We start from the raw sequence: 16,631 nt of genomic DNA on the forward strand, positions 1-16,631 counted from the left end.
CCCCCCCCCCCCCCCCCCAAAAAAAAATATTTATAATACGCATTGATGATTTTGATTAAAAATAACTGATAATCGTATATTAATTAATATCCAATCAAACCTCTCCATTAAAACCAAAGTTAAGTATTTATATACCATAAATTTGTATATTTTTCATGTCAATATATGGGTATATATACAATCCGTATATCGAGTCCTTGGATACACCCAAAAGCCATGGTTGTGACGTGTCTCTTTGCCTTCATCTTAAACTAAATCCCACGTGTCTTGACCGACCCGATTCATTTCCGGGCAGTTTAGATTCAAGAAAATAAAGACTTTACACCTTACCTTCTGTTCAAATCAAATTTCAATACACATTGATTTTTTCACAATTTTTGTTGAACCGTATGCATCAAAAGGTGCTTGTACGGTTTTAATTCATAAGTTTAACGGGTTTTCGATTCAACTATATCTTTCAAAAGATCGAAAAAAACGTATCAATACCTCTTTTCAAAGACTCAAACCTCAATTAAAAATAATATTTTTCCTATCTTTTACCATTCACTTAATTTTTGGTCACCCAATTTAGATTTGCTTATTATATTTGACCTTTTTTAATCCAAGGAAATATCAAAGATCCAATATTATTGGAATTAAAAGTAATTATTTTGAATACATAAAAACACTCAGAACTAAAATTCAAATCTATAAATTTGGACCGGCAAATTGAAAAAGAAAACTCATTAATTCCGATCTTAAATTAGAACTTTACAAGTAGAGATTCGATTATATTTTATCAATTAATTGTTTATACGAATTTTTTTTCTGGATGAAATTATAAACGAATTATATTTACATTTACTGTTCTATTTGGTTGTGTAAAAAGTTAATTAATTTTAATGTTTAGGATAATGCATAGACGAAGGGGGAAAAAATCAAGTCAAGAGAATGGAACAATGAAAAATGACAAGACGTGTGGTCTTACCGAGTTTTTTGGATTATTAACCTTTATGATGTATACATCATCTAATTAAAAAATGTGATTATAAATCTATAATAATTCAATTTATGATGTCTTATATAATCCAATATACAGAGGTGATTATAATTTTATGATAAAACAAAAAAATGTGAAGAAATATAAAATGGAACAAAAACAATTGGACCCTAAATAACACTAAAAAGCACAAGAAATGGGCCCATAGGAGAATAATTAATATTTCCAATGGGAGAATTTTCGGCCCAAAATGGAAGAAAGGTCAGTATTTCTAAGAGGGCTCACTCATGGACCGGGAAGGGAAATTATAAGGATTTTAAATGTGAATATCGAGGAAAATTAAAATTAAAATTTGGAAAAAATAGGAATAATCATAAAAAAAAAACTCCCTACTTTTTCAGGGTAACGAAAAAATCCTATACTTTTTTTATTACCAATTAAACCCTCTTATATGTGATGTGATTAATCCATAAAACCCTGTACTTTTTAAAAATTCACCGAAAATTCTCTGCAGATGTCAATTCAAACAAAAATGATGATGTGACAATGACATGATATGAACATATCATCATAATTATGCCACATCATCATTTCAAATAAAATTTAAATACATTTTTTTAAATTTGTTTTTTAGACCTTGAAAAAAGCCATCCTAACAAATTACATTTTTTTTAGAAAGAATTCTAAGGAACTAAGAGAAAAATGTTAGTTTGGCTAAATTAATTGGTTAGTAAGAAAACTCATATATATATATATTTTTTTTACAATATTATGATAAGCTTCCTAATTATTTGAGGTTAAGGCAGAGTAACAGATTTTTAAAAGTCTAGGTTAGGGAGTCTTTTAATTCTATTAGTTTTAGTTTTAGTTTTGATTTTGTTTTCTATCTAAGATTTCGGCTAGAATTTTTTTATAGTATAAAATAAAAAAGGAAATATGATATAGATACCTCAACTTTTTAAAGATGTACCAAATAAATATTTTAATTTTTAATTTTACAATATAATATACTAAATATTAAAACACGTCAAATTAATACCTCAACTTCTGAAATTAAAGGCAATTTTCAACCAATATCCTTATACATTTATTCAAAAACGTCTAAATTTCTAAGTTTTAGTTGAAAATTGCTTTCGATCTCAAGAGTTTAATACAATTTTAAAGAATTGACTCATTAATTTGATACATTTTAATATTTAAAATATTATTTTATCGAATTAAAAATCAAAGTATTTATTTGGTATATATTGATCCAACATTAAAAACATTAGATATCTTTAGATCTTTTGAATTATTTAAATTAAAAGATATAAAGATGTCTTGAGGTAGCAGCAATCTATTATCCAGAATGAAGGATGGTATTCTAATGCTTTATCCAAATTACTTCCATAAAACTCATAGAAAATCCAAAAAACGGCGGTCCATTCCATAGAGGTAAATAAAAGCACCCGGATTTAATTTTAAGGGTAACATCAATGGTCATAAAATTTGGTGATTATCATCTTTAAATGAGTAGTAAATGATTAGTTGTTGGGTCAGCTTTGAATATAATTTAAATGCGAAAATTGTGTGGCATAAGCAAAAGTGATGGTGGCATCTTTGGGTTTACAGATTCCTTTCCCTTTGTTTGCGTTCACACTTGGAAGATCCCTTCACTTGCCCATGTTCACACTTCACATCACTCAGGCTTTTATTATTATTATTCGAGTCACAAAAATAAATATAAAATTTTCTCAAATATTAAAAATAAACTGTATAAATCTTACCAAATCACCAATTTAAAGTTTTCAATTAAATTTTGATAAAAATTAGATAAATCATTTTAATATTGCAATCACGGAAATTTTATTTTTTTTAGAAAATTTAAGAGTTTGTGTCAAAATTAGATATTTTACATGAAAATTATTATTATTATTATTATTGTCGGCGTCGTTGATGTTGTTATTCGGCTTGGGTTTCTATTCGGCTCGTTGCATATAATTATACATTGTTCAATTTGTTTGGAAAATTAATAATTATAATTTTTCTTCTAAAGTTTTTTGACCTAATATGACTTTTACAAATAAAAATTACATAACTATGTGAGAAACAATAAAAAATATTTATTTGTAATAATACTAAAAATATTAATTAAAAAAATCAAAACAAATTAAGATCAGTTTGTATGAACTAATTTTGTTGTTAAAGAAAAAAAAAGTCAAATTAGTGAATCAATCTCATGGAATCCGAGACAATTCTACGTCATGTCATGTTTATAGGTATTATGATCCCCAAATCTCGAATTGCAAATTATCATTGATAAATTAGGTATTTTTTTTAAATTAAACCAAAAACATTAGTATTTTTGTGATATAAAAAAGAAAAATAATAAAACAAGAAAAAAACTCAAGCCGAGATGAAGAGCCGACAAAAAGCTGAGGTGACAAATCGAGGAGAAGTTGGTGAGACAACGAAGTCAACCAACAATTATCCACGTCGGATAAGCATCTCCATCTGACGTGGCAACTTGTTAGGTCTTGACTCTCTCCTTTTGTTCCTCCTCCTCCTCCTTTTCACTATATAAAAACGACTCTCTCCCTCCCCTCATCAAAACCTCTCTTCTCCGATCCATACATACATATATACACATATATATATATATATTGAAGCTTTTTTTTTTTCTGACCCCAATAATAATTTATAAAAACTCGAAATGGGAAACTGTATAAGGCACGAATCTCCAATGCATTGGGGCGGCGACGACTGGGATTCACTTCTTGAAGACGGATATTTCGAAGAAGAGATCTCGAGCAAGATCCATCACGACAAGTCCGAGGTTGTAAGAGAAATCATCGTCTATCATCAAGAAGCAAGAGACGGTATTTCGAAATCGATGGTTGGGATTTCTTCAGAGGTTAAGATCAAGATCGAGAAGAAGCAGCTGGAAGAGCTGTTGGGTAAGGTGAACGTCAAAGAGTTGAACGTGCAACAAGTTTTAACGTATCTGATGAACAGCGGTGACGATAGATATGAAACGAATCAACGATCATGGCGGCCGGTCCTGCAAAGTATACCAGAGATTTAATCATATATATATATATATATATATATATATATATATATATATATATTTTATTATTGTTCTTGCTTGTAGGTATGTATATTTCATATGTAGGATTTGTACATGGAGATAGATATATATCTTTTGTTGTAACTTTCATGGTCAGAGTATAGAACTTGATTTTTTTTAAATTTGTCGTATTTTTTAAAAATTTTCTGTCAATTATTATTATTTCCTTTCTAATGATATAATTTCACGATCAATAATACACTTGAGAAATAAAAATTGAACTCTAACCACTAAGATATATTGGGTGGGATTCACAAACCGAGTTCAATTTGGTTTATTTTGAACATCGTTCTGGTTCTGGTTGTGGTTCGGTCTATTTTTGTTTTCCTTTTTGTAAAACTGATTAAATTAAACAAAATTAGATTTATCTGACGTCTACGTAGATACAAAAAAATATTTTAAAACTATAGGATTTTTAGCTAAGATTTTAACTCAAATTTGTTTCGGTTCCTAATCGGTTTAAAATGAGATACAAATGGAAAAAATTAGAGCGAATTCACCACATTGTATTTTGTTTTGATTTTGAAGTAATTCACACATATCAGCAAGGGACGAAGGGGAGAATATGCAATACTGATTAAAGAAATGTGGTGAGTTTCTTCAACAAATCTTGTGGAAATCCGTCTTATAGTAACAACAACGTCATTATATGATCATAATATATACTAAATGTCGGAAATTTTCCAAAGATAACACGATTTGATTCGTCTTATACAACTTAAAATAACGCAATTTGATTCGGGTGAATCTACCGTTGTTAGGATTTAGTTGTTGTTTTGAATTGATCAAATATATGAATATGTTTCTGATTTTATATTTTATTTCTACTTTGTAGCAAGTTTATCTTGTGATGTTTGTTATTTAAGATAGCTAATCTTTTTTTTTTTTGGTAACGGGGGAACCAGCACGATCCTTCGGATGCAGAGTAAACCCACCGGTCTCACGCAATAGCCTGCAAACCACGTGTAACAAATAAACCAACCGAAACTGACAGGTTGAGTAACAAATAAACCAACCGAAACTGACAGGCTGAGGAAAAACTCATACTTGGAAGGTTGAACCCATGACCTCGATTAGGAGGTATATACTCTCAACCAACAAAGGTGGGGTTTCCCTAAGATATAATTAATCTTCTGTATAATTAATAAGAAAAGCTTTATACTTAACATAAATAGAAAATGCTATATATGCATGATCGTTACTATCCAAAGATATGATATCTTATAATAAAAACACATAAAGATTTCATGACATAGTTCAAAGTGGACAGGACAAGTAGTAAAATGGGGCAATTAAAAGCCACACGGTCATGGATTCGAACATTGGGTAATTCACCAATACAAAAAAACAAGATTTCATGACACATAGTGTTAAATCCAAAGTGACATTTCATTTCCAACAAAAAACAACATACTTTGATGGTTGCATAATACAATCCATGATGGTACAACCACGATAGAGCCCGCCGGACTTTGGACCATTACAACATAATATATAATTCATAACCAATCATGGTAAATTACTAATTTTGTTCCGTAGTGGATGATTTAGTAACATCAAAAGTAAACTGATAGAAAGCTTTTTGTTGGGCTTTGTGTGTTTTGATGTTTGTAAGCTTTTATTACATGATTGGGTTTTAGGGTTTTTTTTATATATTTTATTTTGGACTATGCGTTTAGTGAATAACGGGCCGATGCCCATGGATGACCTTGTATTCAGTCCTCTACAAGAGATTCTTCATCTAATAAAACTATCCAAAGAGTTTTGCATTAGAAAAAAAAAATCTGAATTTAGAAAAAAGGGCTTTTTGGGTATTTTGCATGGTAAATGAGACAATTTTTGTATTTTTCAGGCGATACAATACAAAACATAATTTTCTAAACAAAGATTACAAAATTATCTTTTCTTTTTTTTTTTCTTTTGTGAAGTGATGTAGTAATGTGCACGAGCTGAACGTGTTACAGATATTTTTCTACAAAAAAAAAAAAAGATCAAGAAAAAGAAAAGCATCTTTTGACGGCTTCTGAGCTCCTTCTTCTCCTCCAATGGAGGAGTCTCACATGGAACAATTCAATGAAGTACATAAAAAAAAGGGAGAAAGAGTTGCCACAGCCACCCTTTTGGGATCCCCCACTTGTTCTTCATGCTTCTCATGATCTTTTAATCCTCCAGAAATTTCAACTCTCTTTTCCCAATTGTTTAATCATTATTATAATCTTCCTGGATTGTCTGTCGCAATTCCACAACAACATTATCCTATACAATATTTAAAAGCAACCCGCATAACCAGAAAAACCCATCTGTCCAATTATTACTTGAACAATAAGGTATTATCTGCGCCCCTGCTGCTGAGTTGATGCTTCCACGTCTCAAAGGATCTGACTTTTTTCCCCCCATATTTCTCAGTTTTTCTGCTCCATCCTCTCCAATTCTCACCTAATTTCCACAAAAGTTTCAACCTTTTTCTCTGGGTGTTGAGAATTTCGAGCCATGGGCATTTGTTTCTCAAAGAAGAATCATGGGCTCAAGCCTCAGCAAAATGGGTATCGCTCAGCTGAGGCGGAGAACCACCGGAGCCACCAAGATCCGCCGCCTTACGCGGCGCAGCAGCGAAGCGCTCAACCGGAGAAACCCGCCGGAGCAAACCAGCAGCCACCGTCGAGGAGTTCGATGCCAGTTCCAAGCCCCAAGGGGACGAAACACAGCACGATACTTGAGAAACCGTACGAGGATGTCAGATTGTTCTACTCACTGGGAAAAGAACTGGGTCGGGGACAATTCGGTGTTACGTATCTGTGTACCGAGAATTCGACGGGGAAACAATACGCTTGCAAGTCGATTTCGAAGAAGAAGCTGGTGACGAAGGGTGATAGAGAGGATATGAGGAGAGAGATTCAGATAATGCAGCATCTGAGTGGTCAACCAAACATTGTGGAGTTCAAAGGAGCTTATGAGGACGAAAAAGCTGTGAATCTGGTGATGGAGCTTTGTGCAGGAGGTGAACTGTTCGACAGAATTATTGCAAAGGGGCATTACAGTGAGAGAGCAGCTGCTTCAATCTGTAGATCGATTGTGAATGTTGTGAATATCTGTCACTTCATGGGTGTGATGCATAGAGACTTGAAGCCTGAGAATTTCTTGCTTTCAAGTAAGGATGAGAGGGCTCTTCTCAAGGCCACTGATTTCGGATTGTCGGTGTTCATCGAAGAGGGCAAGTGTTTCTTCCTTGACCTGTTATTTATTGTATTGAGAATTTGTTGTCTCTGAATGAGCTTGTGTTGAAATTTGGGTTCACCATTTTTGGGGGCTTTGGCTTTTGAACAGATTTGACTGTTTCTAGGAGTTAAGATGAGACATGGATCAAGGCTTTTAGATCTTTGACTTGACCTGCATTGTCCCTGCCTTGTTTCTGTGTCTTGGTTCCCTAAATTATGTAATGATCAAGCCTCTCTTGATCATTGGACAACGGTTTATAGGGATGAACAAAAAAGTCCAATATGACGGTGAACAATTTCACAGAGTTGGTAGTTTGGAAGAGGAAACCCATTGGTTTCTGCAGGTTCTGAAGATATGTCCCCCCAATCGTGCATCCATTAGTTGAGCCAATGAATAAGTTTGTATTAGACTTTGTTTTTTTAAGATTGGGGAAACATTCTGGGCATGTTTTCTATAATAGCAATATTGCTATTCAATGTACAATGTCTTTTACTGACAAGCTCTTTCCTCAGTGCATTGTTCTTTGAAAGTAGCTTCTTATTCCCGCCATTCGGGTTCTCTTTCTTTCAGGAAAAGTGTACCGAGATATAGTTGGGAGTGCATACTATGTTGCACCCGAAGTGCTACGCCGAAGATATGGAAAAGAAGTTGATATTTGGAGTGCCGGAGTCATACTATACATTCTGCTCAGTGGTGTACCCCCCTTCTGGGCTGGTAATGGAACATGAAGTTTTCTCCTTGTTTCCGTTCATATTTACTCGAGGAATAGATAGTATTAAAAATCGTGGTTTTGTACTCTGTCAATCTGTCTGAATAATGCAGAAACGGAGAAAGGGATATTCGATGCTGTACTGGAGGGGCAGATCGACTTTGAAAGCCAACCATGGCCGTCTATCTCTAGCAGCGCCAAGGATTTGGTTCGCCGAATGCTGACACAGGACCCGAAAAGGCGAATTACTGCCGCTCAAGTCCTTCGTGAGTAACCTCAATTCTTTTAAAAATTACATTCCTGGCATGTTTTTCACAGTTCAGGAGCCTCTTGCTGGTTCTTTGCGTGTCTGATACTTCCTGTATTTGTTCTGTATAAAACATTAGGACCATTCCGTGTCTACCTCCCTAAACCCTTTATGCTGAAGTTGAGGATTTAACTAATTGTTTTTATGCAGAGCATCCATGGCTAAGAGAAGGAGGAGAGGCATCAGACAAGCCAATTGACAGTGCTGTTCTCTCAAGGATGAAGCAATTTAGAGCTATGAACAAACTGAAGAAACTCGCGTTGAAGGTGAGATCAAGAATCTATATGGCCATGACATAATTGTCTCGTAAAATCAGAGACGGTTACTCAGTAAAAAGTGTCCGTTATCCGCCTGCCCATTTGTCTTTCACGTGATAAATTTCTCGTAGGTCATAGCGGAGAATATTGACTCGGAAGAAATCCAAGGGTTAAAGGCCATGTTTGCCAACATAGACACCGACAACAGTGGAACAATCACGTACGAAGAACTGAGGGAAGGATTAGCCAAACTTGGATCTAAACTTACTGAATCTGAAGTGAAGCAGCTCATGGAAGCTGTAAGTTTGATCTTTACGAATCTTTCTTTTTTGTTTCTTGGACTTCGAACAGAAGGTTAATGCGGAAAAACACACACCCATTTTTGTGTCTGAGAATAGGCTGATGTTGATGGAAACGGGTCAATCGATTACATTGAGTTCATTACTGCAACGATGCACAGACACAGGCTTGAGAGCGACGAGAACCTTTACAAAGCCTTCCAACATTTCGACAAGGATGGAAGTGGGTAAGTGAACAGAACAAAGCTACATTGTTCAGAAGCCTCCGTTACGATTTCTTGTGGTAGCAGTAGAGATCCCACAAAATAGGAAGCGGGTTAAAGTTCGCTAGTTATATGATTTTATATAAGTTGTTTTTGTCGACGTTACGTCTCCGCAGATACATTACAATAGACGAGCTTGAGGCTGCTTTAAAGGAATATGGAATGGGAGATGATGCGACGATCAAAGAGATATTGTCAGATGTGGATTCTGATAATGTAAGCAAACGCTCTTCTTCTCTTCTTACAAGAGACTTTTAAGTTCTGTCAGATGTTCATGATTCGAATCATTGCACAGGACGGTAGAATCAACTACGAGGAATTCTGCACGATGATGAGAAGCGGAAATCCTCAGCAACCGAGGCTGTTCTAGAGGCAAATCTCCCCGATCTCTTTTTTCTTTCCCCTTCAAAACCCAACCCGATTTTCGTAAGTTGAAGAGGAGAGATGATAACCCATTTGAAAAGTGTAGGGTTGTCGGCTTCAACGCTGAATCTGATTCAGAAAGACAAAGAGCTGTTGCAATGTTTGTTGTTGGAGCAAAACTATCGAGGTAGGATGTTTGTGATGTTCTGATTGATGTGTTGTATTTTGTTTTCATGTTCTTTCTTTGTGTGCTTCATACTTTGTATTTGTAGTTAAAGAGGCTTGTTTATGCTTCACGTCTACGTTTAATCTATCTATCTATATATATATATATGAAGAGATCTCGAGCACAGAAAATCAAACAATATGCAACAATTGAGAAGGTTCAATCCCTAAATAATATCAAACATTAGAACCCATGAATCTTTAATTTGTTGGAACATGCTATTTCTTTGATTCTTGATAGTGTTCGGTGATAATATAAATTCATTTCCCAACAAATTATTTTAATGTTTTAAATTTATTTTAAAATGTAATTTCTTCCCCTCCCCCCTTATTCTAGTTTAAAATTTATTGAATTAAAATTATAAAAAGAAATCTACGATATCTTGACCATTTTACAAATATTGGGGTATAAATAACATTTGAAACTTGGGATATGAATGTGAGTAAATACGGAATCCTCGATCCAGAATTTCAAAAGACAAATGTCCAAATACGTAGCAACAAGATTTTAATCTTAAAAATAATAATAAAGGAACAGACAATAAGAAGACAAAAATATTCACACCATTGACACCATGAGAGAGTAATGATAGGGGGATTATTTACCGATCAGGTAATCGTTTGAGGTCCATTTCCACTTGATGGATCGTCCATTGCATATTCTCCAGCTTCTGTGACACAAAAGAAAGCTTATTATCACTTGTCATAAACTCACACTCACTCCCAAATTTACATCCCCAATTAATTTTCTTTTAACAACGGGAAAACCCTAACTGCTCCCCTTCGGATAGCACTGACTAGGTCTTTTGACCCATAAATTAATCCCTCACCATCATGAGTAATCGATTACTGCAGTGCCAAAGCACCACATGCCAACCATTCGACCACCCCATATTGGGTACCCCAATTAAATATTAGAAACACTAAACACAAAAAGCTTATAATCACTGTTATGCACTCACATTCACTCCAAACGGTACACTCTAAAGTCAAAAATAAATATTAAAACACTAATCATCGTCTCTCAAACCTGTACAATGTCGTGGTACTGCCTCGCAATGGTATCGAAATGCGGATCCACGCCTTGATACTCTCTGAGGCGCGTGACCTATCCATTTTCGCACTAGTTGTTATCGGTGAGAATAAGAAAGGCTTATGTATCGATGTTTGATGGATCGGTCACTATGAAGGACCGCTAAACTAAAAGATGGGATGATAATACGAGGGTGAGGGGACTCACCGCTTTGTTGTAGGCAGCTGAAGCTTCCTCAGTGGCTTCGACAAGATAACTCCTGCGAAACATAGAGGTCCGGATTTGAGACGGTGATCAGGATAGCTCTTAAACAATACACATCGTCATGGGATATCTAGAGAAATGCTGCGTCCGTACCTGATCTTGTGCAGGGCTGGTATCGACTCACGGGTGTATGTCTCAAGCAGGAGAACATGTTCTAAAACCCTTTAAGAGAGAGTAATCGAAAGAATTGCAGAAACTGTTAGGCTATTATGCACACCATATATGTATACATGTATGTATGCATGTATGTATATATATATCAAGAGAAAGAGAGATAGAGATGTTGATCCTAAATGGCAAAACCGTACAGGACAGATATACCTTAATTTTGCACTCATGGTCTCACACCTTTTACACAGCCAAGTTTTCTGCAGCTCATCCTGTAGAACATTAAGAGGAAGATATGGACATCAGTGGATTCACTGGGAAAAAGAACATAGCTCAGACAGCATATTCTAATGGCTTGATAACAGATACCGATGAAACCACTTACATATTCGTGTTGACGTTGCAACTTAAGATCCTTCACAAGCTTAATAAGCACTCCTAGTATTTGTTCCAGGACCTTGTGAATGAAAAGTCATTACTAACTTTTAGTAGCGACGGTGAACAAGGAGTTGCCACACATATAAATCAAGGTTTAAAATTTATCATGCAACAGAAGGTAAAAAATTTTCCAACTAAGGGAATACAATACGGGTATATGCATTGGGCTTTTCACATACATTGTAATACTCTGTGAACTTCCTATCAGCTGAGTAGAGGTCTTCTCTAAGATCCGCTTCTTCCCTTTCAATCTCTTCAATTATCAACTTAACCCTGGAAAATTATGACCACAAGGTTACCGGTCAGTAATCAGGCCCAGAGAAAAGTGAGGGGGAAAACTTCTCAGGAATCAAATGTTCCTGGATATCAAAGAGAGAAACTTTTGACAAAAGCACAGTATTCACAACCAAGAAACTAACCAGAGCATTACATAGAGCAGCAATGCAACTCTTTTACGCAATGTAACATGGGCAGCTATAGAGAAACATTTTACTAATCATAAACATTTTCTTCTCCATGGATAAGATGCTCCCATCTTGAACAAGCCTTAAGGTGCCGTTCTTAGCTATTCGACCCCACATATGTGACAATATATATGCCCTGGAAAGGCAAGACTCCACCACTTTTTACAGGACTCATTAATTGATTTTTACAGATAGAAATTTCTACCAAAAACGTATAGAGAACAGCTCTGCCTTTCTTATAAACGACTTTATTCTGATTTAAACTGGAGAGATTAGAGCTAACCTTTCTGGAAGTCGAGCACTTGAGTTCTGGTTTCCTGAAGATGAATCTGACATTTAAGGAAGGAGATAGACAAGACCATGGTTTATCATATGTTACTCAAAAGAAAGTTTAAAATAAACAATTACATTAGACTGGAAAAAGAGAATTTAGGTTGGGAAATGAGATATCTCTTCCCGATGGTAAGTAGGTAATGAAATATTACCAGCGTCATCAACAATAGCATATGCCAATTTATCACATTTATCTTTCAGTCGGGCTTCTATCTCACGGGCAAGAAACATCTGGTAGTCAGCCATATCCTAAATAATGTTGTTACGAAACAACAAATTAAAGAAGATCAATGGATTATCTACACAAACTCCAATTCTCCATAAGGAAATGAGAAGATGTATTGTCACCAATAGATCAATACATAATATGCACATGTAAAAGAAATAGATTTAAACACATGCTACAAGGCAAATAATAAGCGAAAAATGCAAGATCCTAAAATACCATGGACATAGGCATATTTTGGAGCTGGACATGGCATAAATAAGCTGGTGTTAGTCCAAGAAAACGATTAGGAACACCGCCAACTCCAAGTTCCATGTCGGCAGCACTAGGATTTGCCCCACCAGAAGCGCTGTTTACTGAACTAGTAGTGTAATTCACAGAGTTAGAATTTGAACTAATTGTGAAACTCGTGCTCGTACTATCAAGAGAGCTTCTTGATAGTATACTCCACTTTTCAATCTCTTCCTCGTGAATTTCACCGTCATCTGATATAAGAGGTAGCCTCAATCTCTGGGCCGCCTCAGCAACAACTAACCGGTGTTCTAGATTCTCATACACCTGACACCATGACATATAATCTCAAGAAATTGCAGGTGTGATTTGATATATCAAATTTATAACGCTACTTAAAAACAAAATAACAATGATCCCTGCAACTTTATCAGAGATTAATGCTCAACGGTGAGACTATAAATGAAAAAATCACGCTAAATAGCATTGAATTCCAGAAATGATGATGTATATTAGTAACCTGGGGAGAGTTCTTCAAGCCAAGTTGGGGATATAGCCCCTGGACATCTCGAATTCCCCCAAGGCTAGCCACCGAAACAGCCTGCTGATATTCTTCCACCATAGCTATAGCCTCACAATAAATTGCCTAAAAATTCATAGAAAAAGACCAAAAAAGAATCCCCAAATTACATATCCAATCCCTATAACGCCATCACTGCCAGACTCATTTGTGAGTACCAAAATCCCAAGCTAATATTTTAGAATGATATTCAAAATTCCAAGCCCTAATTGGCATTATAAGCTCCAAATAGTAAAAAAAACGATTGGAAAAGAGATGCAGATCAAGAGTATCACCATAGCTTCCAAGTACCGCAATCTCTCCCGCGACATTTCTTCTCTTGCCTGCAAAATCGATCCAATAAATTGAGTGTTACAACGCGAACGAGAATCAAAGGGATCGAACTGGACGTCTAATTTCCCGAGAACCAAACAGAAGAGCAAGAAAATTGGGGAAAACAACACGGAAAATGTCGGAAGCAAATGAGAAAAAGAGAGAGAAATTACGAGTTGAAGATCGTAGTAAGCCGTTTTGGTGACGAGAGATCCATCGGGAGCCAAGCAGTGACGCTCCAACTGATCGATCAACTGGCTTACATCCGCCGGCAAATTCTGCCCCGCGCCTTGCAGAGCCTTCACCATTTGGGTTTTCCGGTGAGATGAAGGCGGCAATAGCGCCGATTCCGGAGCGATTCGAGTTTTTCCGGAGAGAGGATCTGCCTCGATCGCGTTGAAGCTGTAGTGAATTCAAATATTTCTCTGCGGCGCCCGATCTCGAAGGAACCCCCAAACAAAATTTTCTTTTTAAATCAACAAGATAAAGTTATTTCATCCTCTTTGCTTTTCTTGGATTTAAAAAAACCACTTCAAGGCAAAATAAAAAAGAAAGAAAAAAGCTGAAATTTCTTAGAATGTAATAAAAACAATATATATTTATATATATACATATAATTCCGAAAACTCTCGTTAAAAAAAAAACTAATCGATTCAAAGAATTTAGTATAATTATCATGTTAGATTTTGGAACGATTTAAATTTAATTTTACAAAAAAAAACTTATTTTTCAAAATGATAATTCGGTGTAAAATAGTAATATTTAATTAATTAATTGAATTAGATCAAAATACGATTATATTATTACAGAGGAAAACACATTCTTTCTTTACAAATCTGAGGCAGACCTCATTGCAAAAACACTACAAATTTTAACCAACGAAAAACACTGTTTAGATCACAAACTCAAGATCGAAACGAACTATTTTAGGAAATGTCACAACAGGTCGTTGCGAAGTTTGAGAGATTGGATCATGAAAGAGGCGGCCGAGTTTTCCGCGTCTCGTATTCGGCATCTTTCGTCTCCCTCTATGTACAGCACTCCTTCCTGCGTCGGTATCTTAACCGAACAGACGAATTTCTTCTCGTGCGATCTCCCTTCTTCTCTCTCGACACTGCGACGTAACATCCACCAAACATGTCACAGATTTGAAAAAACAAAAATGATGAAATGAAACTCCATGTCTGAACCAAAACAATGGCTAACCTGTAAATAGGTTTGGCCCACTTCTTCTTGATGCAACGCTCGTGCAACTTCTTCTTGGCACATTCTATCTCGAGGCCATCGTCGATGATCTCCGTATCGACGGTCAAAAACTCCGACAACCTACTTAACGCCGCCTTAGCGGCATTCAGCTTCGAGATCTCATTCTGCTCTGCAAACTCCGAGGCAATGCATTCGCCGTCTAGATATACACCTGCGATACTGCCTGTGTCGTTTTCCAGATACTTGATCTCGACCCGCTTTCCGTGTTTCTGACACAAATTAAACAGCTTTGTCACGGGATGGGGGTGCCTCTGGAGGTCTTCTAGTGTCGCTGTCGGCTCTAGTAAACCCCGGAAGATCTGCATTTTCACACAATAAACCATTCATTCACAAATCCACAGACCCGAAAAAACAGAACCGAATGGTAGAGTATGCGAAGGAGTAGCTACACACCACCCACAGTCTCTGTAGATCGAAATTCACATCGATGTAAACAGCAGCGGCAACAGATTCTACGAGATCGGCAAGCACTTTCGGCGCTTTAACCGATCCACCGTAAGAAACTGGACAGGTTTCATCTTCTTCCGCGATCGAGTCAGAGAACTCTTTCACCTATGAAACATCACAAAACAAAACAGGTTTGCTCGGTTTGGTATCCAGTAGTTGCTCAACGCCTGAGGACTTCACATAAACATGGTTCGGACAAACAAGATTTTCACTGTCAAATTGTCAATGTAATAACTTGAACTCATCGAATCATTATATAATTGCGGATTTCACCCTAACGCCTTCAATCTATCCATACTTCTCCCTAATAGGCTTCACTCTCGAAACATAATTGATCATCTTCTATCAATCAAGGAGACCCAGATATCATTCCATTCGGATCAATCTATGTCTGAACCAAAATCGATTTCTCTTCATATGGCATACAAATCAATCATCCCAAACTGGGGTCAATCCAATTTCCGCTACTACAATCGATTTTCTTCTATCAACCACGCAGACAGCAGAAGACATCCTAAATTGGCTTAATACCATTCGGATCAATCCACGTTTGAACCCAAATCGATTTCTCTTCCTATGGCATACAAATCAACCCTCCAAAAATGGATTCAATCCAATTTCGCGACCAAAATCGGTTTTCTTCTATCAACAAAAGAGAATAAAAAGCAAAAGAGAATAATTACCTTCTCGTCCATAGAAGGAACGTTGACGCGCCGAAGAAAGCGGTAGAGCCCGTGCTTGACAGCGACACGCGCGAGCTTCTCCGTACTGACGTTCACAGATCGAAGCTCAGACAATTGGCCTTGATCGAGATTAGGGTAGGCCAAGTACAAGTAGTTTGTGAAGGCCAAACCCAGAGATATGTCGCCGACGAACTCAAGCCGCTCGTACGACGGAGAGTCCATACACGACGAGTGAGTGAGCGCCTGCTCGAGAAGCCGCTTGTCCGTGAATCTGTGGTTCAAGATACTCTCCACGGATCGAACAGAATCCACCATGTCCGGCGACGGCGGAACCACCGGAACCGACGGCGAGAGAAGACGATCCATGGGAGAATCTGCGCGAGACTCCAAAGAAAAGGACGCCTCAGTGTCTGTTTGTGTTCTTTTCTGATTATTTACGACAGTAAGTTCAAATCCATTGGATCAGTTTGGTTTTTTCCATTTTTTATCTGTCAATATTTTTATAATTTTTCTTAATTG

General features: G+C 36.4%; 4 protein-coding genes across 4 annotated transcripts; 2 read left to right on the plus strand and 2 right to left on the minus strand.

The window, feature by feature from the left end:
• Nucleotides 1–3,577: 3,577 nt before the first annotated feature.
• On the plus strand, nucleotides 3,578–4,214 carry LOC104817856. Its single transcript, XM_010547206.2, has one exon. It carries the CDS (start codon nucleotides 3,672–3,674, stop codon nucleotides 4,041–4,043), a length of 372 nt encoding a protein of 123 aa, XP_010545508.1. The 5' UTR covers nucleotides 3,578–3,671; the 3' UTR covers nucleotides 4,044–4,214.
• A 1,865-nt stretch (nucleotides 4,215–6,079) lies between these two features.
• Nucleotides 6,080–9,813, plus strand: LOC104817857 (calcium-dependent protein kinase 33). Its single transcript, XM_010547207.2, has 8 exons — nucleotides 6,080–7,299; nucleotides 7,875–8,018; nucleotides 8,127–8,279; nucleotides 8,471–8,586; nucleotides 8,709–8,876; nucleotides 8,976–9,103; nucleotides 9,256–9,355; nucleotides 9,435–9,813. Exons 1-8 carry the CDS (start codon nucleotides 6,579–6,581, stop codon nucleotides 9,507–9,509), a joined length of 1,605 nt encoding a protein of 534 aa, XP_010545509.1. The 5' UTR covers nucleotides 6,080–6,578; the 3' UTR covers nucleotides 9,510–9,813.
• A 321-nt stretch (nucleotides 9,814–10,134) lies between these two features.
• Nucleotides 10,135–14,204, minus strand: LOC104817858 (AUGMIN subunit 4). Its single transcript, XM_010547210.1, has 13 exons — nucleotides 13,890–14,204; nucleotides 13,680–13,727; nucleotides 13,345–13,470; nucleotides 12,813–13,151; nucleotides 12,520–12,616; nucleotides 12,318–12,363; nucleotides 11,750–11,843; nucleotides 11,518–11,589; nucleotides 11,346–11,404; nucleotides 11,118–11,186; nucleotides 10,968–11,019; nucleotides 10,758–10,835; nucleotides 10,135–10,398 (listed from the first exon to the last, which is right to left on the minus strand). The coding sequence occupies exons 1-13, from the start codon at nucleotides 14,022–14,024 to the stop codon at nucleotides 10,330–10,332; spliced, it is 1,284 nt and encodes a 427-aa protein (XP_010545512.1). The 5' UTR covers nucleotides 14,025–14,204; the 3' UTR covers nucleotides 10,135–10,329.
• Nucleotides 14,205–14,495: 291 nt separating this feature from the next.
• Nucleotides 14,496–16,547, minus strand: LOC104817859 (ribonuclease 3-like protein 2). The gene is made up of 4 exons (XM_010547211.1): nucleotides 16,113–16,547; nucleotides 15,376–15,534; nucleotides 14,923–15,281; nucleotides 14,496–14,830 (listed from the first exon to the last, which is right to left on the minus strand). Exons 1-4 carry the CDS (start codon nucleotides 16,476–16,478, stop codon nucleotides 14,653–14,655), a joined length of 1,062 nt encoding a protein of 353 aa, XP_010545513.1. The 5' UTR covers nucleotides 16,479–16,547; the 3' UTR covers nucleotides 14,496–14,652.
• Nucleotides 16,548–16,631: the final 84 nt, after the last annotated feature.

Source organism: Tarenaya hassleriana, unplaced genomic scaffold, assembly GCF_000463585.1.
Source record: "Tarenaya hassleriana unplaced genomic scaffold, ASM46358v1 Cleome28, whole genome shotgun sequence".
NCBI classification, from domain to species: Eukaryota; Viridiplantae; Streptophyta; class Magnoliopsida; order Brassicales; family Cleomaceae; genus Tarenaya; species Tarenaya hassleriana.

What these genes read in the sequence shown, in the direction of transcription:
- LOC104817856 (XM_010547206.2), top strand. Translation starts at nt 3,672, where the DNA reads ATGGGAAACTGTATAAGGCACGAATCTCCAATGCATTGGGGCGGCGAC.
- LOC104817857 (XM_010547207.2), top strand. Translation starts at nt 6,579, where the DNA reads ATGGGCATTTGTTTCTCAAAGAAGAATCATGGGCTCAAGCCTCAGCAA. An exon ending in TGTACCCCCCTTCTGGGCTG is followed by an intron (nt 8,019 to 8,126) that starts GTAATGGAACAT and finishes TGAATAATGCAG; the next exon opens with AAACGGAGAAAGGGATATTC. An exon ending in CAGATGTGGATTCTGATAAT is followed by an intron (nt 9,356 to 9,434) that starts GTAAGCAAACGC and finishes ATCATTGCACAG; the next exon opens with GACGGTAGAATCAACTACGA.
- LOC104817858 (XM_010547210.1), bottom strand. Translation starts at nt 14,024, where the DNA reads ATGGTGAAGGCTCTGCAAGGCGCGGGGCAGAATTTGCCGGCGGATGTA. An exon ending in AAAATATGCCTATGTCCATG is followed by an intron (nt 12,617 to 12,812) that starts GTATTTTAGGAT and finishes AACATTATTTAG; the next exon opens with GATATGGCTGACTACCAGAT. An exon ending in TGCAACGTCAACACGAATAT is followed by an intron (nt 11,405 to 11,517) that starts GTAAGTGGTTTC and finishes AATGTTCTACAG; the next exon opens with GATGAGCTGCAGAAAACTTG.
- LOC104817859 (XM_010547211.1), bottom strand. Translation starts at nt 16,478, where the DNA reads ATGGATCGTCTTCTCTCGCCGTCGGTTCCGGTGGTTCCGCCGTCGCCG. An exon ending in ATCTACAGAGACTGTGGGTG is followed by an intron (nt 15,282 to 15,375) that starts GTGTGTAGCTAC and finishes GTGAAAATGCAG; the next exon opens with ATCTTCCGGGGTTTACTAGA. An exon ending in TGGGCCAAACCTATTTACAG is followed by an intron (nt 14,831 to 14,922) that starts GTTAGCCATTGT and finishes GTTACGTCGCAG; the next exon opens with TGTCGAGAGAGAAGAAGGGA.